General features: G+C 45.1%; 2 protein-coding genes across 3 annotated transcripts; both read right to left on the bottom strand.

The window, feature by feature from the left end:
* Window positions 1-146: 146 nt before the first annotated feature.
* LOC133137019 (epidermal retinol dehydrogenase 2-like) lies at window positions 147-13,082 on the bottom strand. Of its 2 annotated transcripts, none has more exons than XM_061254983.1 (7): window positions 12,753-13,082; window positions 12,017-12,355; window positions 10,274-10,405; window positions 9,624-9,723; window positions 8,636-8,780; window positions 6,337-6,462; window positions 147-1,306 (listed from the first exon to the last, which is right to left on the bottom strand). In XM_061254983.1, the coding sequence occupies exons 2-7, from the start codon at window positions 12,335-12,337 to the stop codon at window positions 1,210-1,212; spliced, it is 921 nt and encodes a 306-aa protein (XP_061110967.1). In that variant the 5' UTR covers window positions 12,338-12,355; window positions 12,753-13,082; the 3' UTR covers window positions 147-1,209. The 2 variants fall into 2 exon arrangements, with proteins under 2 accessions (XP_061110967.1, XP_061110968.1); XM_061254984.1 differs by lacking the exon at window positions 147-1,306 and adding an exon at window positions 5,595-5,849.
* An 8,844-nt stretch (window positions 13,083-21,926) lies between these two features.
* Window positions 21,927-26,039, bottom strand: LOC133137988 (proenkephalin-A-like). The gene is made up of 3 exons (XM_061256429.1): window positions 25,806-26,039; window positions 25,354-25,494; window positions 21,927-22,669 (listed from the first exon to the last, which is right to left on the bottom strand). Exons 2-3 carry the CDS (start codon window positions 25,489-25,491, stop codon window positions 22,109-22,111), a joined length of 699 nt encoding a protein of 232 aa, XP_061112413.1. The 5' UTR covers window positions 25,492-25,494; window positions 25,806-26,039; the 3' UTR covers window positions 21,927-22,108.
* Window positions 26,040-27,871: the final 1,832 nt, after the last annotated feature.

The raw sequence follows: 27,871 nt of genomic DNA, 5'->3' as shown, positions 1-27,871 counted from the left end.
TCTGTCCAGCAGGGGGCCCATGAAGGACAATCTGGCCTCAAACGTGCGTGTTTGAAAGAAAATATATTTTTAAACCATTGCAGATACTTTCCCAGAACTCCATTTAACTAGCTTTTTGGATGAATATAATTGGTTACTTGAACAAATTAGTTTGCTTTCAATTTTATTTTTTCCATTTCAGACAAAACAAGTACAAATACACACAATGAAATGAGTAACAACCATTCCCATTGCCATTTTTTTCCCCAGATGCTGTAATTGGGAATTAAAAATATTCTGTTAAAATAATCAGCAAATCTTTTAAAAATTAACCAGTGATTAACTTGCATTTTCCGGACTGATTTTTACTGGCACACTTGCCGTTTTGACATGTTAGCCAGTACGCCGTAGATATTCAGTCACTTCAGAGCACAATCGATCCATTACCAGTCAATCCATTAATCACCCATCGAAACCCAGTGGCTTCCTTAGCGACCACGTTGACTACCGTTTAACCACAGTAACAAGCGGCATCGTGGATACAACAAAACCAGTGCTTCAGAACGTTAAATTCTTCATCGTCCTCCCTCTCCCAAATGTTTTGAAGCACATTGACATTCTATACAAGTGCTTGTGTATGGATGCTACCATCAGGCTGAAACACCGGACCATACACAAAACATACAAGTATACGACGGCATGCTTCAAAACATTTGGAAAGCAAAATGAGGCTTTAAGGAAAGAAAGAAAAAGAAAAGCAGCATAATATTAAACGAACACATTAACCACATTGTTTAACCAACACCACAGTTTAGTGTGAGGCAAGGTAAGGTTGTGTGGTTACCTTAGCCAAGGGGAAATACAAATCAATGCAATCATTTTTAGTCTTTAACGCAGACCCCCACCCTTTTAACGGTCCCATTTGAGTCAGTTGAGATTTTATTTATTATTCTAAAATAAAAATATTTTTATACTACCCACTACAGGAAGATTCGGTATATCGGGGAGGGGGGGGGGGGATCCTGACGAAGCAAGGTGGGAATTCAGTCACACACAACAAAAACAATAATTCTACCTACTATTACAACCACGGTATTAGCGCATTACTTAGAGGTAGACATGTACGTTAAAAAATCATCCACACGAACTTAATTTAGATCTAGATTTAGATTCAAACTGGCACTGTGGCGCGATGATTCTCGATCCCCGGAGCGGACCTTTCTTCGGAGCTCACTGGTCCTTCTTCCCTCGTCCCTTGAAGGCGTCCATGAAGGTAAACGCGCCGACGTAAACGCCGAGCAAGACGGTCAGTTTTGCAGGCAGAATGCTGTGGAGGGAACACAGGATAAACGAGTGAGTCAGCGACGGCTTTCACCGTTGAACTGCAACACCGGCAGCGTAGTCATGGAAACATGTAGCCACAGTAACACAAAATACTGTGTTTTAGGGTCAAATGCCATAGACACTAGCAAAACACGCAGTTCTACCAGTAGTCAAAGTCTTAAGGCTGACCAGGACCTTGCAGGATGCTGAACATGTATAAGCTATTGGTAGATTTGAGGAAACGCCAACATAATATTCTCTTAAAAAAATACCACACAACTGAGGAAAAATATATTTCAGTGATTGATCAATGCTGTATATAAACATGAATAAAAAATAAATGAATAAAATAAATAAAAATAAAAACACTTTGAATTAGAAATTAATCGGAGCGGTGTGTTCAAATGTATGCAGACACACATGCAAATGCACGCTCATATACAAGCATGTATGCACACACACAGACCTGGTCTGGGTTAAACAATTGAATAATGGTAGTGTCATGGTACATAAGGGTTTGCCACAGTTTAACAGTGAAGCCAACATCACACCCGATACCTGCAGGCAAGAATCAACCAGCTCAACTACAGGCCTCTATAGCACAACACTAAGCGGAGGCATAAAGCAAAGAGTTTAGTGTTTGTTTAGGTCTCCACGCATCAGCCAGTGAAAAGGACAATCTGGTGCTTCTCAGACACAGGGAAATATGCACTTAAAATACTGCAGCACAGGGATGTAAAATAATGTTTTTGCATCCCAGTACTTGCCTTTTCCTACCCCCAAGTGTACCTACTGCTCAGTGTGGCTAAATGCCGAAAGCCATCTCGCACTGCATGAAGCCCGGCACGCCATTCCACACAGTGACCACGGTCCGTGTGAAAAACTACTCCCTCATGTCACTGTGGAATTCATCCTTCGCCAGTTTCCATTTACGCACCGTCATTCTGCCAACTGAAATCTCCCTGAGAAAAAACAAGCCCTTTAATGGTGCATAACGGCCGCGTTTTGAGTCTGATGAAGATGCCGGAGGAAAGTCATACGTTTCGCACCATTAAGGGGCTTATTTTCCTCCAGACCTTCTTGTTTCAAGTTTATATGTATTTGTGTACATATAACGTCAAAACATTATAAATCGATTAGAGAAGCTCCAGTCTTGCGGCGGACAGCGTAGGGCCGTGTCTAAAACAGACACGCGGGGGAGAAGCTGAAGGGGACGCATTCGGACAGGAACACGGCCCACGGAAGCAGAGCCCCGTCTCCGGCCCTCAGGGGCCCCCGACTCATCCGCCGTGTGGGAGGACCATTGTGAGCGGAGACGGCCGGATTAGCATTTAGAACGAGGGCCGTTCAAAAGAGCCGCAACACCGGACTCGTACGCGCTCATAGAATCATCGCCCGCGGACAACGGACACGTATGCAGTACTGGGAAGACCGCTGCGGTCTCCAGAGAGACAAACTTCAGCACAAATTTAATTAGGTTTGCCCTGTATTCATTACGAAACGCACACACACACGGAAAACCGATGATGGTGCCGATTCCAAGAGGGAGGCCTTAAAAGGATATTAAAGGATTTGTTAAGCATTACGGTTTAAAAGGGAAACTGCATAAACACTTTGACGCCATCTACTGTACGTGAAGAGGAAATATAGATGGAACGCAGATTTATAGCCCTCAACAGATGCCTCTGCAAACCAGTTTTTCCAGAGGTTCGGGAAACAAGAGGGCTGACCGGTTTCAGGCTTCTGTGAAAATAGATGTTGCAGTCAGAGAAACACCAGGGCTGTATGGCGCTGTTAGCAAAACAAAGTCACGAAGTCGCAATAATGGGGTGGAACAAAAACAGGACTGGACTTCTGCAAGCAAGTTAAAGTACCCTTAGGATACCATGGCACACGGCACTAGTTCTGCGATAAACAACCAGATCATCACAGGTGAACCAGATCATGTCATAGGGGAACCTGTTACAGCACTGCCCTCCACAAACAGCCTGTGCCGTGTTCAGACAGGAGTCACGAAACTGAACGCCGCACCTCGACTGAGGACGATGATGCTGTGGAAGGGGCCATCCCCATGGAAACCCAGTTTCCTCCGTCAATCATGTTACTGTATGGAGGGATGGTGAAGTTCAATCTCTGTTGGTCATTTTCATATTAACTGCTGCAGTGTGTATATGTATGTATATATATATATATATATATATATATATATATATATATATATATATATATATATATATATATATATATATATATATATATATATATATATATATATATATATATATATATATATATATATATATATATATATATGCACACACACACAGAAAACATGTCTACATGTGTGTATGCACACATGCACGATAAACAAAGCCCTCAATTGTGAATATCAATTTCTTATAAATTCTTACATTGATATGGTCGGGTTAGATTAATTCAATTTTGCATATTCACACTTTGAAAGCACATCAGATTGCATGCATAAATACTTTCACTGGTTCATCCTGGCCCTCTGGTTCTGCAGGAGTTTACTGTACCATGTGACTCAGTCGCATTTAAAACAAAAAACCAAAAAAAACAGAAACAGGCTTGCCTGACCATGCTGCTCACTGCATTAGCTCATCTTTACATTACAGACGGAGTAGCAGCAGCATCCACGTCCAAAAACCACTCCGAAATCACCAAAACTGCAACAAACACCAATAAAGTAGTGCCACTGTTAAATTGGTTTCCATTAGTTAATAAAAAAATAAAAGAATTTTATTTATTATTATTTAAAAGGGCACACTTGCTCTTATTCCACCGTTTGTATCCACATCTGATCAGCTCTGTGGCGTGTAAAATAAAAATCAATTTAAAAAAAATTTCAGAAGAAAAGCCACGATGTTCCGGACGGCGTGGTGTGTAAATCACAGGGGACTCTCAGGGGACTGAGGCACAGCCACAACCTAAACTTACGGCAATGAAATGCGTATGACATGTTAAAGGTCATATTTAATTCAAATAAGTTCAGTGCACTGAAATATGTACGTACCGTATTAAGATATTTGTACATTTCAGCCCACTAAAAATGGATGTACGGCTAATGACTCAGTTAGGGTGAAGTGTGGCAAATTTGTATGCAGACCTTTTAAGAGTTTGTGCTCAAAAATGTTGGGAGGGGGGCAGGTTGGCCGGCGTTTGGCAGGAGAGAGAACGGAATAAAATCAAGACCGCAGGAAAGAGTATCCGGAGACCACTCAGTTATTGTTTTTTTTTTTTTTGTGCGTTTGTTTTGTTTAAAATGTGATTATTCACTCCATAGTTAAAGCGGCATCGGCATGTAAACGTAGAAGCTGCTGAACCTGAGATTTAAAGTGCGTTCGGGTTTTAGTTTCTTCTTTCCGCCTAGGCAACGCATTGCTTAATTCATCGATTTTGTTTTTGCGGGGAAATAATTCGCTTAACGTACGGATTACTTTAGTTTGAACACATTCCCGTGAATAGCGTGTCCTTGCCATTAAAGGGGTTTGAACGCGTTATAACTGGAACACACGGCCCACGCGCTGGTTACCGACCTCAGGAAGAGCTGCCAGTTCTTCCCTCCCCAGGCCCTGCAGGGATGGGCCATGTCCCCAAAATTTTGCCCGCACCAACTGTCCCCTCCCGTTAGGGCAGGGGTGCACATCTCCGACCCTCAACGGCCAGGCTGCACACCGGTCTTTGTTCCAACCAATTGCCTGGTTTTAAATTTGCCGACAGCTCTATAAAATTACCCTGGTTCAAGCCTGTAGTCAGAATTATTTATTTGTTTGACTCCAATCACCAAGGGATCGGCCCTTGTTGTGCACCCCTGCTCCAGGGTGGTTCAGCGCCCTCGTTCCTGGTTCTGATTTGCACTTCGTCGTACGTCACGCTGGTCAAGTGTCCCCGCCAAATGACTAAAGTAACGAGGCTAACAGATTAAACTGCGGAAGAAGTTCACCCAGCTCCCGTTCACGGCTCCTCTTAGCTGCAGAGAGGCCCCTGAGCTCCAAGCAGGCGTGTTTCTCTGTGGCCAGCGGTAGTGTGATGGGCTCACAGCTCATGAACACAAGCCTCATTACAGACCACAACACAGCCCAGCGCTCAGACCTAAAGAGGCCATAACCTCGCTTCTGAACGTATATGCATGAGAAACACTGCAACCGCAGTCATCTCACGACCTGTCAAACTGCCCTCCTGTTCACGGACCGGAAGCAACGCGGCTCGTTACGATTGGCCGGCAGGACAGTGACAGAGGGAGAACTCAAATTTAATTTAAATTTTACTTTATTTATTAACGTTCAGCCTTCTCCTCAGAGTTCACAGCTCACCCTAGTGCAACCTGGCCACCAGCAAAACATCAGTCCTACACACGTTCAGAGGACAAGACGGCGTCACGCTAGCATACGGTCACTGACACGCACGCGTAGCTCAACTGGGCGGTCCACACTCAGCACCGTTTGGAGGGATTGTCTCTGTGCACGAGGCTCTGAAAAGCACCCAGGTACTTTCCCAACAGCACCCCCTGCCTCCACGCCAAGGAACTACAAGAACAGAATCAGCTCAGTTAGCTGCAGCACTGGACAATTCACGTCTAAATGTTCTTTTCCATGTCAAATAAATCCCTCTGCTCATCTCCCAATGACTCCTCCACATTACGCACTCGTTTCCGTTAGGCAGTTTCCATGACAACTGGAACACGCTGAAGCTCCAAGTTCAGAAACTATTTTTAAAATTTTTAAAAATAAATAAAATGGGACCAGGCCCATTCACTGGCAGGTGACGTTTTTAAAGCAGTCGCTGGATATCATTCAGTCAGACGTGATTTATCCCAGCCCTGAAACACCCCATGGGGGGGGGGGGGGGGGGGGGGGGGGGGGGGGGGGGGCGGAGAGAAAGACTGCACATTCGGTACCAGCCAGACACAACATTAACAAATTAAATAAAATTCTGAATCTCAGTGCCCGCCTGCGTTCGGGACGGAGCGGTAGAGACTGCAGAGGGGGGGGGGGGGGGGAAAGGAAGGCTCACTTCTTCAGCAACATGAGGAAGTAGACGGTCCGGGGCATGAACAGGAAGGCCTGGTCGGTCAGGATGGCGGTGACGATGCGCTGGGCCACGTAGTCCGGCTCCAGGATGGGCAGCACGTTGGGCCACCTGGACAAGCAGAGAGACAGACACGGACACGGTCACCCCTACTGCCAACAGCGCCCCCCGCTGGAGAACTCAGCCTGCAGAGAGAGGTGCTCGGCAGCCAATTTAAATGGTGTATGAACGGGTGAATGAGAAGCATCTATTGTACAGCGCTATGAATGCCAACCGTGTACACGCAGCGATTTGCAGGAGCATGTGGGGGTTAGGGGGGGGGGGGGTCTTGCTCAGGGACACTTACACACCTGGGGCGGGATCGAACTGGCAACCCTCCGACTGCCAGACTGCTCTTACCATCTCAGCCAATGTCACAAAAATGAATATTCATTCAAAATAAAAATGCAACGCAGGCTGAAAGAAACTCCAGTCCAGAATCTCAGCACTGGTGAGATTTCACCAACATTCAATTCAGCTTTATTTGTATAAAGCTTCATACAGAGATGGTCAGAGACACAGAACGGAAAGGGTAGACACCAGGTCAAAGCCCCAAAAATATCAAGTGGAGAGAGAGAGAGAGAGAGAGAGAGAGAGGTTTTAAAAAAATCAAATAAAAAAATCAAATGGGGCCCTGGTCCTTCTCTTTGTGGTTTAGGTAGCAGTTGAAATTGTCCTTCCCTCCAGGGCAGACACGTCACACATACAAGTGCAAATATTTGTGTATTTGTGTTCAAGGTCAATAAGGCCTTGAGAACAAGGTGCGTGTGGACACGCCAAAAAAACCAGCAGACACTGCGGCCCCCCAGGACTGGAGTTTGACACCTCTGCTCTAGGGCCCTTTCAGCGCACTCATCCCTGGTTATGGGCACGCACTTTGCTGTACGTCGCTCTGGATAACAGATGCTCTCAGCAGGGGAGTGTGTCGGCGGTGCAGCCCAATCAATAACGTAGGCCTCTGCGGTCAACGCACCGCCGATTCGGCTTAAATAAACACGGTCAGAGCCGAACGCGGCCCGGCCCTAGAGCGAGGAGCCCGTCCTGCGCTAGCCTGCAGGGCACCGATACGGGCCAAACACGCAGAGCAGAGGAGCAATCTCAGGAACTCAGGCCGAGCCGCCCGACCCGACCCGCAGGTCCAGCTCTCCCACCTCTACGACCCCGGGGAGGAATTCAGACACCCAAAATACCAGCCCCCACAGTCACGCGATTCATTTCACAAGCCCTGGTCCCCACCCCCTCCCACAGGGGGGGTTCCCTGCAGTCCTGGCTGAAGTCCCAGCCTGGCTCTTTCAAATAATCTCCCTCTCCACCTCCACCACTGGTGCGGTGAGCATTCTGGCACAAAATGGCCACCGTGCATTGCCCAGGTGGGTGTGACTCATCGGTGGTGGTCGAGGAGTCGCTGTAAAAGCACTCTATAAAACGCAGCCACCCATCGATCCGAGCCCTGGGGGGGGGCCACAGAGCCATCTCGCACGCAAAGCCGCCTTCTCCCCCCCGTCGCCATGCCGACGCCGGGCATAACCTAGCAACGGCTTCGGTGGGAAATTAAAGATCGACCCGATCGGACCAAAATCCGTCTCACACGATCCGCTCTCACCTAAAAGGCGTCAGACCATGTTCAACAACCGCAGGAGCCGTGCGTGTCACCAGGACCCGTCAGCGTCCAGAACGAGCCTGAAGGCATTACTGTTACATATTAGATTCAGGGAAAATGCGCCAGGGAAAATGTGTAGGCAAGGAGACATCCAAAGTCTCAAGAAACATAAGACCGCAGCAGTCAGAATACAAGCCTACAACACTTAGAAAAAATAAAATAAATAAAATAAACACAAACAATAATCTTGATCTTCTATTTGGACTTAATCTCATTGGCATTACATTTTTGCTAAATAAGACAAACACTGTCAATGAGGTGAGACCGCTCGACTCATTTCAAGATTTGCTGATGGGGTAAAAATTTCACTTGTTAAGCAAGAAAAAGAAAGAATATAAAGTCTCATACAAGACCAAAACAAGTTTTTTGTTTTTTGTTTTTTCAGGGAACAAAATGAAGCATCATAATGAAGAGGGACAGAAGAGTGCTTTTAGCAGCAAACGGCTTCAGGACAGAACTACAGAGTTCAGGGAAAGTTCTTCAGGACAGAACTACAGAGTTCAGGGCGAGTTCGCAGACCAGCACCCAGCATTACGACACATGATCATTACCGGCACACGTTAAATCAGCAGGAAGTTCACTCACTTGGTGTAGCAGCCGTCGAACATCCCCGTGTTGATGAAATACGGGCACACGATGGTGGTCTTAACGCCGTCCTTCCCAGAAGACAGGAGCTCCAGGGCCACCGACTCCGTGAACCCCACAGCAGCAAATTTACTGGCACAGTAATCTGTGGAGAGAGAGACACACACACAGGGCTCAACACAGTAATATGTGGAGAGAGAGAGAGAGAGAGACACAGACAGGGCTCAACACAGTAATCTGTGGAGAGAGAGAGAGAGAGACACAGACAGGGCTCAGCACAGTAATCTGTGGAGAGAGGCACAGCTGAGCAGACAGGCCGGAATCCACCGGCTCAGTGTGAGAGACAGAGACAGAGAGAGACAGAGACCGAGAGGGAGACACACCAACAGAACTAGCCAACAGGCCAGAATCCACCGGCAGGGCTCAGAAACGGACAGACACAGCGGAGCAGAAAGGCCGGATCCACAGGCAGCACTCAGCCAGGTGAGAGAGACAGAGAGAGACAGAGAGAGACAGAGAGAGACAGAGAGAGACAGAGAGAGACAGAGAGAGACAGAGAGAGACAGAGAGAGACAGAGAGAGACAGATTATGGAAGGGCAAATGGGTTTATTGTAGGATCCCCTCGAAAATGAGACATCTTAAAGGCCTTATTCTGCCAATAAACAAAATTAAATAAACTAACAGGCTGGCCTGTATAAAGAGCGGCCTGTAGCGTAGTGGTTAAGGTACATGACTGGGACACACAAGGTCGGGGCTTTGATCCCCGGTGTAGCCACTATAAGATCCGCACAGCCGTTGGGCCCTTGAGCAAGGCCCTTAACTCTGCATTGCTCCAGGGGAGGATTGTCTCCTGCTTAGTCTAATCAACTGTATGCCGCTCTGGATAAGAGCGTCTGCCAGATGCCATTAATGTAATGTAGTAATGTAATAATGTAAGAGTACGTGTGCGTGCGTGCGTTTTGAGGCAGCAGTGACAGGTGCGCTCACCTGCGAGGCCGTTGACCCCGATGAGCCCGGCCGTGCTGGCGATGCAGGTCAGGTGGCCGTGGTTGTTCGCCATCATGGCCGGAAGGAAGGCCTTGACCGTCTGGGGGACAGAGTTTCAGCTCAAACTCAAAAAACCTGCGAGAACCATCCCAGAAGCAACCGCTACGCAGGGAAAGGCTTGCGCTCAAACAATGCAGCAGAGAGACAGGAAAATAATAATGCTACCGTGCGAGTAACTGGCATGCCCATTTGGCAATTTGTTTTTGGCTTTAAATACATAGTCGGCATTACATAATGCCAGCGTTTTTTTTAAACTCAACGAATAAAATTATTTTATGATCAAAAGCACAACATTCAGCAGATCACATTCAATCCAGCATAGTTTAAAGGCAGCAAAACATAAATCATAAAGTGAACACATTCTTACACATCCAGCCTAAATGGCACATCTTTCACTATATAAAACACAAATCTGGTCAGGTACACCAATCATTTCTAAGTGTGCTGCAGAAGATTGGTGACCAGGCTTGTGATCGAAATGTTGGGAGTTGTGAAAGACTCAGGTTGGGTAGGACTGCTACACCTCATGTCGTAAGAAATGAGCCGTGCGTGCGTTATGAGATCTCGAGCCAGCGGGTTTCAGGACTTACCCAGAAATGGGACATGGCGTTCACTCCCATGGTTTTCTCAATGAGAGAGTCCGGGGCATCCATGAACCTCCTCCCCGTTACGATCCCAGCGTTGTTGATGAGAATACTGACATCCCCGATGTCTCGCTTCACCTGAACCAAACACGGATAGCAGCGGTTAAACGTGGCCAATCATAAAACCCCATTCAAAATAACCCGGTCTCCACGGGCCCGTGTCACAAAGCAGGATTACGGAGTTACCTGGGTCCCTGCGCAGAATAAAACGCAGAACATTTCTGCTTCAGTCCACGTTCTAGATGAGGGCATGTGCTCAGTGCAGTTAACCGGCTGAACCAACCCTGCTTTGCGAAACAGGGCCCTGGTTTGCGGCAAACCCGTTTCACCAAAACCAAGGAGGTAGAGCCATATTAGGTCTGCCCAAATGCAAAATTCACCAAGTAAACGGTTGTTGCCAATCTACAGACCATTTAGTTCCGAATCAACCTTTTACTGCAACGTGCCGTCCCACACATTTAAATCGCATCCGTGCAGAAACGGCAAAACTAGTCCAGTGTATTCAGAAGAAACAAATCGGCTGCAGAGGAGATTAAAGCGGCCGCGTCTGCTGAGCAGGGAGCAGAAGGGCCCGGGGCAAGGTCAGGTTGAGTTTCAGCTCAAGGTCAGGAGTCCGGTCGCAAGGCAGGGAGTGTCCCACTGACATTGTTCCAGTTGACTGACGGGAGTTTCCAAGGAGAGCGTTATGCAAAACAAGAGCTTCATTTGCATTGCAGGCCTTTCAAAACACGAATAATCCTCCTTACCGAAACGTCGGTGTTGACGACAACTCCTAAACACGCATTTCAAGTTTATATAAAATTGCTTGTAGCGTTTCAGGACACGCCCACACAGACGACATAATTCACCTGGCCTCCAGCATCCATCTGTCCATCTTGTATCATTCAACTGACTCAAAGGGAAATTCGCACCTTCGGTCACGGCAAAGTGGGCACTGAACGAAGCCGGTTTGGCCAAGCGTGCCATGAAAGCAGCCATTTTAGGATCCCAGCCCCACCCGCCATTTTAATTCATGTCCCCTACGAATGTTGTTGGGTTGGCGTCTGTTGAAGTCATTATCATCCATACACAAGGTGTAGCATCTGCTTAGCAAATGCAGTATCTGGCAGTTATTTTCTTAGGGGTGGACATGAGGGGGGGGGGGGGGGGGGGGGTCTTCACAGTTGGCAAAACTGAAAAATGTCAGCACTCAATGGTCTTCCAAATTAATCACAATTTGTCACCCCCTATTGATTCCCATTTTTACTGTAAAACTACCACCATTTAAAAAATAAAATAAATAAAATAAAATCAGACATTTTGGGGAAAATCCCATTTCCCCATCTTCCTCAATCCCAAAACAGGCGTGACTAAACCGCTGAGTTCTGTAGCGAAGGCCTTTTGATTGGTTCAAAGACTGACTGGCAGCTCACTGTAGCCCCACCCATTACTCCGGTAATGAAACCTAAAAATCTGACAACATTCCTTCAAAGCACTCACGCTGTACATTAAACACGTAGGACTACGTATTAAGCAACAATGGTGTTAATACATTTCTAGCTTTAAAACAAAACAAAAAAATAAAATAAAAAACACATACTTTAAATGATTAGCTCTCAGATCACCACATTTCAAAATCCCTCTCACAGAAAGAGATGGCTCCGTTTCACCTGAACAGAGGCGAGGTCAGGTGAGGAGTAACGTCATTACCTGATCCGCCACTCTGTACACCTCCGCTTTGTCGCTGCAGTCACACAGGTATGCCTGGGCCCAGGATGCCCCCTTCTCTTTCGCGAGACGGGCGGTCTCTCGGTTGCCCTCCTGGTTTATGTCCCACAGCACCAAGGACACACCAAGACCGGCAAATTCCAGGGCAATTAGTCGCCCGATACCGCTTCCCGCACCCGTAATCAGCACGACTTCCCCGGTCACATTCTTCCGTCGCGGTCCGACGAAGATCCTCAACCACGACTCCAGAATGTAGTAGACGGAAAGGACAACCAACTGTAGCGTCTCCATGAAGAAATTCATTTTTGCGGACAGAAATACCTGAAAGACGGCATCAGGATTAACTACACAGAAACCACGAGCAACTCCGCATCGAGAGACGCACTGACATCGACTGGGCGATGTATAGGCCAATGTAGCGACGTTGTATGCAAAACATGAACGATTGGTGTAATTTCAAGGATACGGTTGACCGCTAAATAATGTGTTCTTTAAGTGCTTTTATATAACTTTAAGTGCGCAGTATAACGACCATTTAATATCATTGCATGAATAAAGTTTAGACTAAGATTTGTGAATCATTACAAAAGTACTGCGCAACCAGTACTTTTCCAAGTAAAATGAGCGTTCGTGTTAGACTTAGTTGGATGATGATCCGTTTTTGAGATTCAAATTATCCACAGTGATTAAGGTTCACATACGAAAAACAAAAACTTACCACAATGCTGTTAGCCCGAGTCTTGGATATAAACTGTAATTAAAGCGTCCTTCCCGAAATTAACGTTGCATCTAGCTAGTTTAGCAAAAAGAAAGTACAGTCTATCGGTGAAAGTGCACGCCGGATCAAAGAAAGTTCAATCGTCCTAAAACATCACTTTTCCAGCTTGGCGTAGGCTACAGGACAAGTGGACAAATCACTGCGCATTTATCGAAAACAACACGTTTCCACTATAAACTCATCAGTCGCGTTTTCCTCGCCGTGTTCCCACCGCCGACAGCTGAAAACTGAATGCGTGATTTCAGACGACCACTTACCGCACTATTGCTGTTTAACCACACAATAAATAAGAGCTCCAGTCCAATGGCCACGCGTGAATTCGCGCAGTGCATTGTGGACCGCGTCAACGACGTCACTATGGTTATCCCATTATCTTTCATTTGTAGGCGCAAGCATGCAGTCCACCGAGCGACTTCCGGTTATGTCAGGTTTGTGAACGTTTTTGCGGCTTTCCGAGCATCTGTACGTTAAAAAGGAAATACGTTCCAAGCATTTCAAAACCCCGATAATCATATTCTGCTCAGATTGACTCATTATTCGGTAATGTGCAAGCGTTCAGCCAGTTCCCTACCCAGACGTATAGGCTGCTGTCGGGACGTATGCAACTGGTATTACTGTATTGGAGAATATGTCAAGTTATCCCAGAATTTAACACATTTTCTATCTACTGCTTTCATCAGCTGGTGTTGCCCGTGTAAAGTAGGCCTTTTGCCCAAACTATTTATAGGTACAATAGGTAAGATTTTTGTGTTAAAACATTGTTTCATTCATTCATCATTGTAAATCCCTTCCTATCATTGAAAAATGCTCACTGACATGTTGACTCACCTTCTGCCGGTGTTTATAGTCCTTAAATTTGGGTTTCAAAATATGTAGTTGACGGCCCAACACCCTTGTATATCTGTACAATAATTCAAGCTCATTGCTTGAAAATTGGTTCTAATTGCCACAGCCAATGGTGTTTCAATGTCAGCGTGTTTACAGAGAAGGGGGAGGGACACTGTTGTGGTTTGAAGGCGTTTATTGCTGTTATTCCTCTCTTGACCATTAGAAGTCCGAAATTACCTATTGTACCTTTAAGCTTTTTTGAGAATATTTGTAATATAATGTATTTTCACATCACTCAAATTTTGACAATGATATAAAGTAACCTATATGAAGATAATGTTACATAAAGTTTTGAGAAGTTTTTATCAATGTGTTCTCAAATCAGTCGTTTTCATAGTCAAGTAAAACAAAGTCTTTAATTAAAACATTGAGACGCACTTTTGTGAATGTTACTTAATTATCTTTAGCCAACTTGTTCCAAAAAAGCATTCTGTTCCCAGGTGAAATAGATTACCAATAGCACACACTATGGGCCGGATTCACAGACACGGATTAACTTAGTCCTGAACGAAGTTGAGTTTTGTATGGAGAATCTCCATTCTAAAATGAATATAGTGGAGGACTCGGGTTAATCCGGGTCTGTGAAACTGGCCCTGTAAGTGATTGTCATCGTATGTTTCTATGAAAAAAATAAATCATGCAGCAAAGACTGCTTGTTTATTTGCAGATTTCACCACGCTTCCCGCGATAAACGGAAAGGCGTGAAGATTAAACCGTCATGAGCGCAGCCGTGACCTCTGACCCCGTAAAACACAGACTCCACAGGCACCGCCTGCTCTTCTCTGCTGGTGCCTGCAGACGGCCATATAAGGGATGCCCCCAGATGCCCCCCCCCCCCCCCCCCCCCCCCCCTCTGTGCCATGAGGAAGTATTAGCCCCTCGATGGGTTCTTAATGTCACACTGAATGGTTTCAGGTCTTTAGACAAAATGCAGCATTAGTCAGGGGAACCCAAGTAAACACACAAAAACACCGGGGGGTGGGGGTGAGGGTGAGGGTGAGGGTGGGGGTTGTTCATGTGGGGTCGGGGGACAGAGGCAATCAGGAAGGGGGCAAATACTTTTTCACAGAGCACCATCCAATGGGTCGTTGAATGATCCCTGTTTGGAATTATTTGTATACGTACCTTAAGACAATGATACGTATTTCACAATGATCGTAATGTTTCGTAATGCATACATCGTAATGTTTTATTCAAAATTATTAGCCAATTGTGAAGTGTCACATAGCTTGACAATCAGTCTTACTTGAATGCATAAGCCGACCTTTTCCTAAGGGATAGTCTAGTTCTACCTTTGATACAGCGGAGGGACCTTTTATTTATTCATTTGTCCCTATGAGATCGCCAAGCCTGTATGCTGTGTATTATTCCCGTACACAAGGGTTTATATTGCAGTCACGACCGGGGGGCACGAATAATTAATGTCGAAACACATGGTGAAATACATATATTGATAAAAACACGCTTTGTTTTTGCGTTACTGAATCAAATAGTTCAGAAAGCATATTTGAAAGCTGTTGAAGCATTTGGCTGCAGTTGAGCCAGCCAAGAGGTCCAGAACGCAGGGTTTGAGAGTATTTAATAGGTTACTAATTACATAAGTTCAGTTTTTTTAAAAAATATGGTAGATAACAAGCAGTCAGCAATTTGTGACTGCAACTAATGGAACTATTAAACCAATTGTTAAAAACTATTTTAAAAACTATTCTTAAAAACGTCAGATCAATCAACCAGTAATAGACTATATTACCAAAGAATCTCCGCATTTAAAAAAAAAGTTTCTTTTTAGATTTTTGAGAAAGTAGTCTGTCCCCTGGTGAAATAAATGACTGGCTGATAAAACACATCATTAGCGATTGAACAATCTCTTTCCTCAGGTATTACGGCAGAGGCAATCGTGTGCGTAGGTAATTCCTTTCAAAGTGAGATAATGGCGTAATTTTTAGTAGGTAATTACTGTCACAGATAAGCGCTCGCCAGCCTAGGGAAATGCTAAGACACACGGACGGCATACCTGTACTTACGACAAACACATTTAGCTCTGCACTTAAACCAATTTATTCGTGGTCTGTACAGCTATTCCATAAGGCGTTACAGCTGAATTTAGTGAAAAGAAAAACAGAGCATTTAACTCAATACAGGGAGAGTCTCGTCATTTAATAAATATGAACCAATCTGACTGATACCTTACAGTTGTGAAGAAAAAAATTAAGTTGTCATGAAACAAACAAAAAGAAGAACCGTTAGGGCTACAATGACATCAGTGACACGCTGGTTTGAACCAGTAAGTTAATTGTGGTTCACAGTGGAGAGCCTTTTGATTGGCTCCAACAGATCAGTATTTGACAGTTATTTGTAGCTCCACCCAATAGGGGGCGCGGTTTCATAAAAGACAAAGGGTCTCATTCATGAAACGTGAGCAGAACGAATTTGTGTGTAAAATGTGAGTAGAGGGAAATTTACGGGTTTTTGGCATTCATCAATATTTTAGTAGCACCAATCTTTTTGTAGCTACTAACAAAATCTACACCTGCTGCTGACCACGCGTAGTGCTTGTGTAAATTCAAGAATGCACATAAATAATGCTTGTCACTATTGGAAATTTACATTTTAATTCATATTGCGCTCTGTTATGTAAACAATAAGCAGATGCCTTTGAAACATGTGATATGAACATGACAAACAATTAAAAATATAACACATTTAGTTAAATTCGTTGGCAATTAGCAGGTTTAAGATCCAGATTAGGTTCATGATTGTGAATTATCTATGAAAATCGACTCAATAGATTACACATTCTTTGTGATGCATTTGCTTACATAAACCGGAAAAACTTTCATTCCGTTAATGTGCAACTGATCTGTGAGGCACATGCTGCTACTCAGGCCATTGTGGAGCGCACAAACGGGGTCTTGAAGGCAAGATGGATCTGCCTGGACATTAAAGGTGGTACCCTTCTTTATGCACCCGGGACGGTGTCCATCCATCCATCCATCCATTATCTGAACCCGCTTATCCTGATCAGGGTCGCAGGGGGGCTGGAGCCTATCCCAGCATACATTGGGCGAAAGGCAGGAATACACCCTGGACAGGTCGCCAGTCTATCGCAGGGCACACACACCATTCACTCACACACTCATACCTATGGGCAATTTAGACTCTCCAATCAGCCTAACGTGCATGTCTTTGGACTGTGGGAGGAAACCGGAGTACCCGGAGGAAACCCACGCAGACACGGGGAGAACATGCAAACTCCGCACAGAGAGGCCCCGGCCGACGGGGATTCGAACCCAGGACCTCCTTGCTGTGAGGCGGCAGTGCTACCCACTGCACCATCCGTGCCGCACCCGGGACGGTGTGCAAAATAATATTAGCCTGCTGTGTCCTGCACAATGTGGCCATTAAACAGGGCCTTCCCCTGCCTGAAGTCCCCAATGCAGAGGAACGACTGCCTCCGGAACCAGCTCTTGGGCCTCGAAATGCGGCTGCTATAAAGACACGCCAGCAACTTGTAGAGCAATTTTAAGGTAAGTGTTGCTAAGACTGAATAAGCTGTGCACATTTTAGGCGGACAAGCTTTGCCAAAAGTTAGTTTCATTTGTATTTTGTTTTATATTTATATACAACATCCTGTTTCAGTAGGCTACCTCAGTTCATTTCAGGTCATGCTCTTTAAAATGTATACAAATAGGCTATATTTAATTATCAGAGTAAAAGAGAGTAGCTTGATTACCTTGTAGTGAATAAGTGTTTTCCCAGGATAAACACAGACATCACACAATACTGACAACACAACACTTTATTGTTGAGGACGCAAAAGTGCCTTGCAGATTTCCTTCAAGCTGGTGTTAATTTCTTGGAGGGACGTGTTGATTTGGTTGACTGCTGTAAGTAGACTTTCTTGATTCCTCAGGACCTCATCCGTAAGGACAGCCGGATCACCTCTTCGGCCTCGGTACCTGGGTGCAGCAGGAGCAGCAGCGGCGGCAGCAGGTGGTGGAGCCACATCATGGGAGGAGCACTCGCCAGCTAGAAATATGACAACGTTTGTTTTTTTTTTTCGTTTTATGTGTGGCTCTTTTTTTAATTGAAAGAAACATTAAATGAATCTCATTTGAAAAATGTTTAATTTACGTTGGCTGCAGACTGACTTATTTTTACATTACATTACGTTACATTACGTGGCATTTGGCAGACGCTCTTATCCAGAGCGACGTACAACAAAGTGCAAATCAAACACAAGAACACGTGCAAAAGTGGACCTGAGAGGACAGTACAGTTCCGAGTCCTAGTGTAAACATACAGGAATTCAGAACTATTAAAATTCAAATAATTTGAAGACGATGCATACAAAACTGCAGTGGGCTATACGTTATCCGTATCCTTTCTTGAAATGAATGTTAAATAGCTCTACATTCCGACACTGATATCCATTACGCACCATATCGCACAATATAACATTACTGGTTTCCCGTTTCCACTTCATTCAATCCGAAGAGAAACCCCCACAAATGTTCTGTTTGTTTGGTGGGACTGTACGACCTAGGTTAAACTACACTAACCACTAAGCTATCAGTGATGGTTTTCAGAATGTATTATGATACAACAATTATCACCTTACCATCTGGGTTTGATGTTGTCTCCAGTGGAGGTATGTCGGTGTCTCCGTCAGGTATAATTCCTGACAGAGAGGTCTCCCCAATAATGCCAGCGATGCGCTCGTCAGCAGGTGATATTTGTGCCTGTGAGCCTCCTCCTCCTGTGGTTGATGCATGTTTTTTATGCGTTTATGCGTTTCTTTGCCTCCAGTTTCATGTCAAACCATTTACGTTTAACCTCGGATATGGTGCTATTGGCTACAGAGGCAACATTAACAGCATCTGTCACCTCCTTCCAGGCCTTCGCTTTGCCTGTCCCTGTCACAACACCACTACTGATAGAAGAAAATAAAATATTTTTCTTTCTTTCTTTCTCTCTCTTTCCTTGTTTGCACCATGATGACTGACAGGTCGACTGGATGCGTCTACACCTCCTTATATGGCAATCATTGTCTATTCATGGGCGGGGATTTATGCTAATTGCTGATTACCGGGAGCGCGCTTTCAATTTACGATGGATTGGCATTCATGATCATACACACGAGTTTACGATCAGATCTGGGTTTCCCGCGGCGTTCATGAATCCGGAGTAGGTTCTCAGTAGCGTGGACGTTTATGTGCAAATCTGAACGTAGATTTACTAACGTTTCATGAATGAGACCCAAAGATTCCAGATCCTACTTATCGAAGTCTTGATTGAAGACCGGGATTAGTTAAAGGAGTAACCTGGTGGTTGGTCACACTTTCTAGGTTTTTATACGCAATTTGCACAAGAGGGCGTTGCAAAAACACGGTGAAAGTATTAAATATGTCCATTCTTTATTTTTTTATGGAGTAAGCGTTTTAAATGTATCGTCCTATTTTCAACCGGTCGAGAATGTTGTCCTCGTGTGTGTCATACGAGGATAACCACTCACCTCATCCCTCCCCTATAACTCGTTGCCGATAGCTTGCGCCGCTGGCCTGCAGGCAAGACAATGCAAATATTTCACCAACGTTTGGTCTCCCAAACGTGAGTGTGTATCACGGAGGTAGCTATGGTAACAAACAACAACGTGTGGAAAGTGGGGGAAAGGTCTGTCAATCACGGTTCTCATCACCACGCCCAGATAGTTCGGGTGAACTTTTATAGTCGGAAGTTTAGACTTGGAAATTTTAAAATACATTTAAATGACTATTAATTAAATAAATAAATAAATAAATAAATAAATATTAAATAATTTAAAAATGATGTACATTTATTTTATTGTTGCCTAAATACAACGGGCAAGTGTCACATTCAACCACCATCTTACTCCTTTAATCAGTTTAATTAGGCCATTACAGTGCTGGGCCCACAACAGCCCCTTTTGGATACGATTGGGCACCCCTTCCTGATACCCTGCCCTGTCATCCCAAAGCAAAAGCAGCAGGGACCATTTCAGCATCTCATCTTGATTCTACAGAACTGAACAGCACTGCGAGATGCAAACCGCTATTGAGCGGCAAAAACAGGATGGCCAGGTTCCAGTTCGCCAAGAAGTACATGAAAGAGCCTGCAGAGTTCTGGATCATGGGTGTGTGGACAGATGAGACCATGGACTTGTGTCACAGTGATGGCAGGAGCAAAGTGTGGAAGCTAAAAGGAACTGCCGAATAACCGAAGCACCCCGCTCCTCTGTGAAACACGGGTGGTGGGGGTGTTTTTGTCATGTTCCTGTGTTCTGTGTGTTAGTGTATCATTGTTTAGTATTATTTATTCTTGTAATGTATTATTTTTCATATTTTCATGTCCGGTTCTGTTTATTTTCATTAGTCTTTGCACTCGTCCTCCCCTGTTATGTCTGCGTCTGAATGTTTTCCAGTCGAGTCACTCCCCTGTCTGCGTGCCCCACTATTCAGGTGTTTACGGTATTTTCAGGTTTCCAATTAATTCCTCACTCGCATTTCTTACTTCCTGCTTTGTCTTGGTAGTTAAATGTTGTAAAGCACTATTCTTACTAACCACTACTAATCTAGGTTTTGTACAGTACTAATCCAATTAATGCACTTACTGTCTGTCTAACTAACTAACAATCACTTTTATTGGGTAGTTTAGAAATATTCACGTTACTAACTCACTAACGCATCTCTTAGCATTTCTGCGCTGTTCTATAACTCCGCCTTCCTATGCTATCTCTTATTACTCGTTTGTTTCAGCGAAGTGTTCGCACCTGTCTCTTAACTATCACTACGTCTTCAATCTATGCATTGGCTACTCTCTAGTCCAGAGCCGTTTGTATTACATGTGTGTCTTTGTGAATCCAGTCCGCGTTTTCGTTTCCCCCTCGTTATTGTCCTATTACCCTTTCATGTGTCTCACCTGATGTTTATTTGTTAGACTGCCCTCACTCCCATGCCCCGCCTAGTTTGTCTCATTCCCCTGTATATTTATACCTGTCCTTTTCAGTTGCACCTTGCTAGTTCGTCTTGTCCTGTTTCTGTTCCCGAGCCCCCAAGTTCTAGCCTCCTTGTTTCCTTGCCCTTGCCCTTGCCCTTGCCCTTGCCCCTGCCCCTGCCCCTGGTTATCTTGGTTATCTGGTTTTCTGTTTTTTTTTTGTTTTCTGGTTTTGACCCCTGCCTGCTTCCTTGGACCCTTCTTTGTGTTTTGGATTATTGTACCTCTGCCTGTTTGGACTGACCCCCTGGATTTTGACCTTGGCTTGTTTTGTGACTACGCTCTGTCTGCCCGATCACCTGTGAGTAAACTTGCCATTTTCCACACCCCTGTGTCTGCGTCTGGTTCCTCTGTTCCCCCCAGCATAACAGTTTTAGTTTGGGCATGCATGGCTGCCAGAGGTGCTGGCTCACTTGCCTTCGTTGATAATGTAACTGTTGACAGCAGCAGAAGTGCACAGAAGCGTCTTATCTGCTCAAGTTCAATCAAAATCCTCCAAACCCATTGGACGGTGCTTCATCCCACAGCAGGGCGACGATCCCAAACATACACCGGTGCTCGCTTTCTTCTTCATGATGTTCCAAACACATTATCTTGGCACGCCTATTGTTTGGCCGATGTCCCTGACTGTTTTTGTCTTATTTCTCAGCCCCCATAATTGCCCCCTTGACTTTCATTGGCACAACTCTGGTCCTCATGCTGACAAACGCCAATAACAGACGCCATCAAAACTCGATACTGAGCACTTTCTTATACCTTCACAAAGGAAGCAATTCAATACAACCGATTAATCAGAAACGGCTGAGAAGCCAACTGTCCGATTACCTTTGGTTCCCTAAAAGCAAGTGATTATGTATAAAAAATGTATTCCTAGACAGATTGATATGGATTTAAATACTCTCAAAGTGAAGGTAACAGTTTGCCTTTCAAATCCAATGCGCTGGAGTACAGAGCCAAAAGAACAGAAACTGTACCACTGTCTAATACTAACGGACTGCATCGTATAATTCACTGGCGATACCTCCAGTGGCATATGTGTAATTTTATGTACAAAGTGGCATTGGAGTGGCAACCAAGTTGTTACTCTTTATGCTGCAGGTAGTTACAGGTAAGGGAGTAGAAGAGATAAAATGCAGAAATGTCTTTATTTTACTGGATGTGGGCTTAATACCTCGATACCTTTACGTTGTTTTAAAGTTTCTGGGTGTGCGTTTCAGAAGAAAGAAAACGTGCCGAGTAGCAGGAAAAGTACAAAGTTGTAATCATATAGACAGCAAAACAAACGAAGAAAAAAAACTGTACAATGCGTGTCACAGAGTGCAGAACAAGGCCTAGCGGTTGATGACAAGGTATTTTAGTTTGAAAAAAAAAAGAGCGAGAGAAAGAAGGTAAATTTAATCCATAAATCCTCCGTATCTCTTCTCCGCGCGCGGCGAGCCGGCTTCTCCGTCCGTGCCCCAGGACCTCTTGATGAACCCCTCGTATACTTTCTTACTCTCTTCCCAGTTGGGGCTACCCACGCGCCGCATGAAGCCCCCGTAACGTTTCTGCAGCGCCCTGGCTCCGCCTTCCAGCTCCGCGCCGCGCGTAACGGCTCCGGCGTACGCGCCGTACCTCTTCCCCGGCTCGCCGTCTCCTCCCTCGCCGTTCGCCGCCGCCAGGAGCTCCTTCAGCGCGTCCAGGCGGCCCTCGCCGTCTTTCTTCATGAAGCCGCCGTACCTCTTAACCAGCGCGTCCGCGGTTTCCGCGCCGACCTCCGCGGATTTCTTCATGAAACCGCCATAGCGTCTCATGAAGCCGCCGTAGCGCTTGGCGAGCGGCTCCTGCTGCCCGCCGGCGCCCTGGCCTGCGGCCTCCTCCGTCAGGGCGCCGGGCAAATTCCCCCGCAGAGCGTCCTTGCACAGGTCCAGAGACTTCGTGGTTGTCACACTCCCGTCACATTCTTGCACACACGTCTGGAAAAGAGATTCAATATACAAGGTCAAATAACGGCTGTTTTTGACTTTTCATTGTAAGTTTTTCCAGAACAAGCTGCGTAGCGCTAGACTAGACATCCGGCCCTAGAGCTATAGTCCCGTCGGCAACCAGCATGGCTCCATCGGTTCAGTCATTGTGTTGAAGCCCATGTCACATCAAACTCTGTCTTTCAGTCGGATGCTTGAAATAATCTAACACACCCTCGTCGACACTTTTATAATTTTTTGCTGTAAATTACAGGTCGTCGGGTGTCTCGGTGGCGCGGCCTGTAGAGCACTGACCGCGTGCTCATTGCGAGCCGCGACGTCGGCGGCTCCAATCCGACCGTCTGACATTTGTCGCATGTCTTTAACCTCTCTCTCGCTCCCATTCTTCCTGTCTCTCTATACTATATACTGTCCAATAAAAAAAGCTGAAAAAGACCAAAAAAATATCTAAAATAAATGACAGCTTGTCACCAACCTTCTGGGACGAGTGAAAAGATAACATTAATGGCTAAGGACACCACACCAAAAACTATGTAGCTTAACTTCACGCAACAGAAACACACATACATACTGTATACACATGCACACACTCACAAAAAAGCACACGCACGCACACGTATGTGTACACACACGCTCTCACACACACAGATATGCACACATACGTACACACAGGCACACACGTACGTGTACACACACGCTCTCTCACACAAACACACACACATACGCACACACACACAAGACAACAATGTCATCAAAACCAGTACTCATGTAGGAAGGGTTCTCTGTTTTTCTGATAAACTACAGATCCCATCCCTGGGCCATTTACACAGCCCTACTGCGCCTCAGGGTCCACAGCCCCTCAGTGTGTGGCAGACAGGAGCGAGGCGCCCGGTCTGCATGCACGTTAAATCTGCTGGAGGTGCGGTGCGCTGTTCTAAAGCAGCTCATCGGTTCTGCTTCGGCTCATCGGGCCTCTGCTTGTGCCGTCGGGCAGCTGATGGGGTTTTAATGAGCGACGATACGAGACTGGATCTGCTGCACTCACTCACTGGAGCAGTGCCGGTTTATGAGGGTTGGATGCTGGCACTTCAGGGTGTGTAGAGAGATGGGAACAGCCCCCCGCCCCACTCGATAAGGCCCATCTCGCCCCACCCCGGGGCTGCTGACCCAGCACTCAAACAGCCAGCTCCACCCCTGGCCGCCGAGAGTTAACGATGTAATCGACTGCTTTCATTGAGCAATCCAGTGCTGAGTAACAATGAAAAACCGTCAGACCCCGTGGCTCTCCAGGACCAGGGGATGAAGAAGTACCGCTGTATTAGCCCGTGAAGCACATCTACAGCACACGATGAACCACCCAACACGCCAGTGTGCCCTGCACTTCCAGCATGCCTGTGTATTGGGGCTGTGTGGCTCTGCGTTTAAGCGCAGTCTACGTTCACCATCGCTTTGTGCCACCGCAGGCAGTCCTCCGCTCTGTCACCTTTGTCCTGGACAGATGACGTGTGATCATCTGCACACGGAGGGATGGATTTATGATAATATGTGAAATGTGTTCAGTACAAAAGGTCTCGTATGCTCATCCTTATGTAAAGAGCATATGGCATATTTCAGAATTCACAAGATTTAATTTAAATTCATTCTTAGTTTGTATGAATGAATACTGCATTCTGTATGGACAGTAAATAGGTGTGTCGGGGGTGTTGGAATACAGTGAATGGTACATTACGGTCATTACCTAGATGTAATCAAGTTTCATTTGTTAGAGTGCACGAGGTGAGCTTTCTCATGTTCAACAAAACATAAAAGTAATGTATTCAATTTTCTGAGGTCCCGAAGAAACAAAAGCAAAGTGATTTTACGAAAATCTAAAATGCATGACAAATCCATATATAATGGATGAAATAATATATTTGTAAGGCAATTCATACAGCTGTTGTGTGTGTGTGTGTTTGGTTGTGTGTGTATGTGTGTATGTGTTTGGTTGTGAGAGTGTGTGTGTGTGAGTGTGAGTGTGAGTGTGTGTGTGTGTGTGTGTGTGTGTGTGTGAGTGTGAGTGTGAGTGTGTGTGTGTGTGTGTGTGTGTGTGTGTGTGTGTGTGTGTGTGTGTGTGTTGTTCACTTTTCTGAATTTGAAGATGAGGCAACCTCAACTGCGGGCTTCATGCACAGTAAAATGTTGAGTGTTAATGCAATTCTAACAGAGTACATATGAGTTCAATCGGGACCATTTGTATAGGACTTATTTTAACACTTATACGGTGCGACGCTGTTCCTACTTGTTATTGTTTATTACTACTAGCACCAAGAGCGCCAAACAAAAACATTTAAAAAACAGGAAATTGTGTGGATATACGGATTTCGAAAATCATGTCAGTTGTTTAATCGACATCATCAAACGCGTAAAAAAGGACAAAAGATAACCGGTAGAGTTTACGCACGGAATTGACTCGGCTACTTAAAGTAGACATTTTCGATTGGTTCGAAAAGCTCATGCAGTAGCCTACTGGATTTCTAGTCACATAAATCAAGTCAGAGATGCAGACGGAGAATGTTTAGCGTAGCAGTGGCAACGCAAATATGCAAAAAAAAAAAAAGTTTGTAGAATGTGATATGAAACCTCTGTATTGACGGGCGGCGATAGAAAGTTTAAATATGTAAGCGGTTCATACTTACAACCAAGCTCCGTTCCGTCTGTGCGCCCTGCAGGTGGACCAGACAGAGCTCACAGTCTTTCTCGCAGTCGCCTCTGACCGTTAGTGCCAGGCACGCGCCCAGAACCAACGTCCACCAGGGGTTCGCCATTAGCGCCATGGGCTAAATGAAAAAAAAAAAAAATATATATAAATGTGATAGAAAATTCTATATTATATATATATATATTTGTAATTGGTGTCACAACTTGTAATATGCTGGACATTTGCTTACAAAATGAAAAGGCATTTTTAAAATATGTATTCATCTTTACGCGTCAAACAGTGGTTTTAAAGTGCTCGATTTCAAGACAGTTTGGATAAACAACACAAGTGCCCTGATATCTGCAATAATTAGTTAACATATTAAACAGAGATACGCGACAATAACGCAACAAACAGAAGCCCAAGTATTGCGCAAGCACTGCAACTTACCTCTGAAATGAGTGGGTTCTATCGCTGTCCACCGAAGTTTCTGTGCTGTGCCAATGCGCTAATCAGCCTTGCGCCAGATATTTAGTTTGGCACCAATCAACTTCTCTTGGGAAGATAAATCGTAGGGAAAAAGTCCAGTCACCGCTCTCTTCGTCAGACTCCTGGAAACCTGCGGCTGCTGATTGTCAACTTCGGAAACTGGCACAGCCCCCCGAACCGTTCCGTCCGCGCGCAAGAGAGGAGTTACCGGGGCGCGACTACTGAATGCAGTTGGTGCGCCGCGAAGTGACTTAAATACGCGGGGACAGGTTAGTGGCCTAAAGTAATTCCCAATCGGGCAGGGGCTATTTCCTGACGTCGAATGACGCAGACCAAAAAAAAAAAAAAAAAGGTATCTGATAGTCTACCGTTTGAAACTGGTAAAGGTGCGAAATTCAGAACCAGGGTAAGACGTATTGGCATTTCTATACAAAGCAAGAGGGGTCATGCTCCGGACTCATAACCTCCATCTACCACCCGTTACTGTTTTGGGTGGCCGTTACCAACCGTTGACATGAGTGGGTTTTACGGTCGAATCCCAGGCGCATTACCACTGAAGCTGAAGCCACTCGACAGAATTGCGTCGGGTAAAAGCCAAGATATTGGCTATGGCTAAGTCTGCAGTTGGGACGAGTGTGAAAATGGAATACAAATCATATGTTTCCGTTTGTGTTGTGGTTAATTTACACAAGGCCACTGAACCGTCGATCCAGAATGTTCATTTGTTGGTTGTGAATTCAAACTAGAATTCAAGCTAGTATGCAGAAGACGAAGAAAAAAAACGATGAAAAACAATAATGTGAATTAGTCCCTTGTCATAGGTTTTCTATGGGGGGTTGAAATGTGATTTTGTCTACAATGTTTTATCGAACTATGTTGTTTTCAGCACCATGGACAAAGTATTTCGGGTCAAAGTAACTCAGGCTATCATCGGGAGCCGTGCGGTGTTTTATTTGTATTTTAGTTTTTACATAACTCCTGGTTAATTGGTGTTTATCGGTTAATCAGATTTTATGTTTGAGGTTCAGAAGGGATGTTAGTGTGTAGGCTGTGTTCCATTGTATCAGATAAACTTGAGCGCGCAGAAACGTATTAAATCAAGACACTTTCCCCGGAAGCGTTAAAACGAAGATCTCAGTTCCATTTAATTTTTTATTTTACCACAATGCTAAATTAGCTTTAATATAGTACCACAACAGTGTAGAGGTATTGGCCAATATGCTCCAAACACACCAAAATAACACAGATGTTATCCCCAGTAATGAAATCTAACCCAGAAGATGGTGGAGGGGTGACGTGTGAAGTTAATTTCATGATTAACGGAATAATTCACTTCCGTGAAAATGAACTTCAGCGTAGCCGTTAAAGAGAATGATTCCGTCGATACGGGACCTTATTTTCTAACGTATACGCTCATTAAAACTGGCTCAATTCTTATCACTTTTTTGTTTGCCATATTATTACGGTGGCTGTAAAGGCAGAAGATAAGGTTTGCCAATTTAAATGGGTAGCCTACAGCTGGTCTCTGACCAGCGGACGTAATTTTGGTTTAACGCAGATCGGAGGGCTGTTGACTTGAGAATCATGTCAGTGACTGAGGGCCGCTCGCGGAGCCGTGCGTGCACACGTGTGATAACCATCGCGCGCGCGGAACTCCAGCACGGAAATTCTGTGACATTTTTTGCGGGAAAGTAATTTAGCCTACAGGAGTGTTGATTCCTGGAACCAATTATAACAAGTCATATTTGTATATGCATATAGACAGTCATTCGCTGCGGCTGTCAGTTTGAGAGGGAGTTGGATGACTTTATGATTTCGTTGTGAGGTTACTTGATATGTCTTGCTCCCATATGGGATGTTATCATTATCAATTTGTGCTCAAATATTAATCACACCCAGACTATTTAAACCTAAATGCGTGGGGATGGTTGGGCAGATGGGCAGGGTGTAGCAGGGTGTAACCTACTGGCTAAGGTATATTACTGGGATGGTTGGTGGTTCAAGTCACAAAACGATCTGCACAGCGG

The sequence above is a fragment of the Conger conger genome, chromosome 9, assembly GCF_963514075.1.
Source record: "Conger conger chromosome 9, fConCon1.1, whole genome shotgun sequence".
Classification (NCBI taxonomy): domain Eukaryota; kingdom Metazoa; phylum Chordata; class Actinopteri; order Anguilliformes; family Congridae; genus Conger; species Conger conger.
Note: the sequence above shows the minus strand (reverse complement) of the source record. Positions and strands in the feature narration are given on the sequence as shown.

Bases quoted from the DNA above. Each gene is read 5' to 3' on its own strand.
- LOC133137019 (XM_061254983.1), bottom strand. From the start codon at position 12,337: ATGAATTTCTTCATGGAGACGCTACAGTTGGTTGTCCTTTCCGTCTAC. The intron at 6,463-8,635 runs GTGAGTGAACTT...CTGCTTGTCCAG, and splicing joins TTCGACGGCTGCTACACCAA to GTGGCCCAACGTGCTGCCCA. The intron at 1,307-6,336 runs GTGAGCCTTCCT...TTCCCTCCACAG, and splicing joins TTCCTCATGTTGCTGAAGAA to CATTCTGCCTGCAAAACTGA.
- LOC133137988 (XM_061256429.1), bottom strand. From the start codon at position 25,491: ATGGCGCTAATGGCGAACCCCTGGTGGACGTTGGTTCTGGGCGCGTGC. The intron at 22,670-25,353 runs GTAAGTATGAAC...TCTCTTTTCCAG, and splicing joins AGACGGAACGGAGCTTGGTT to ACGTGTGTGCAAGAATGTGA.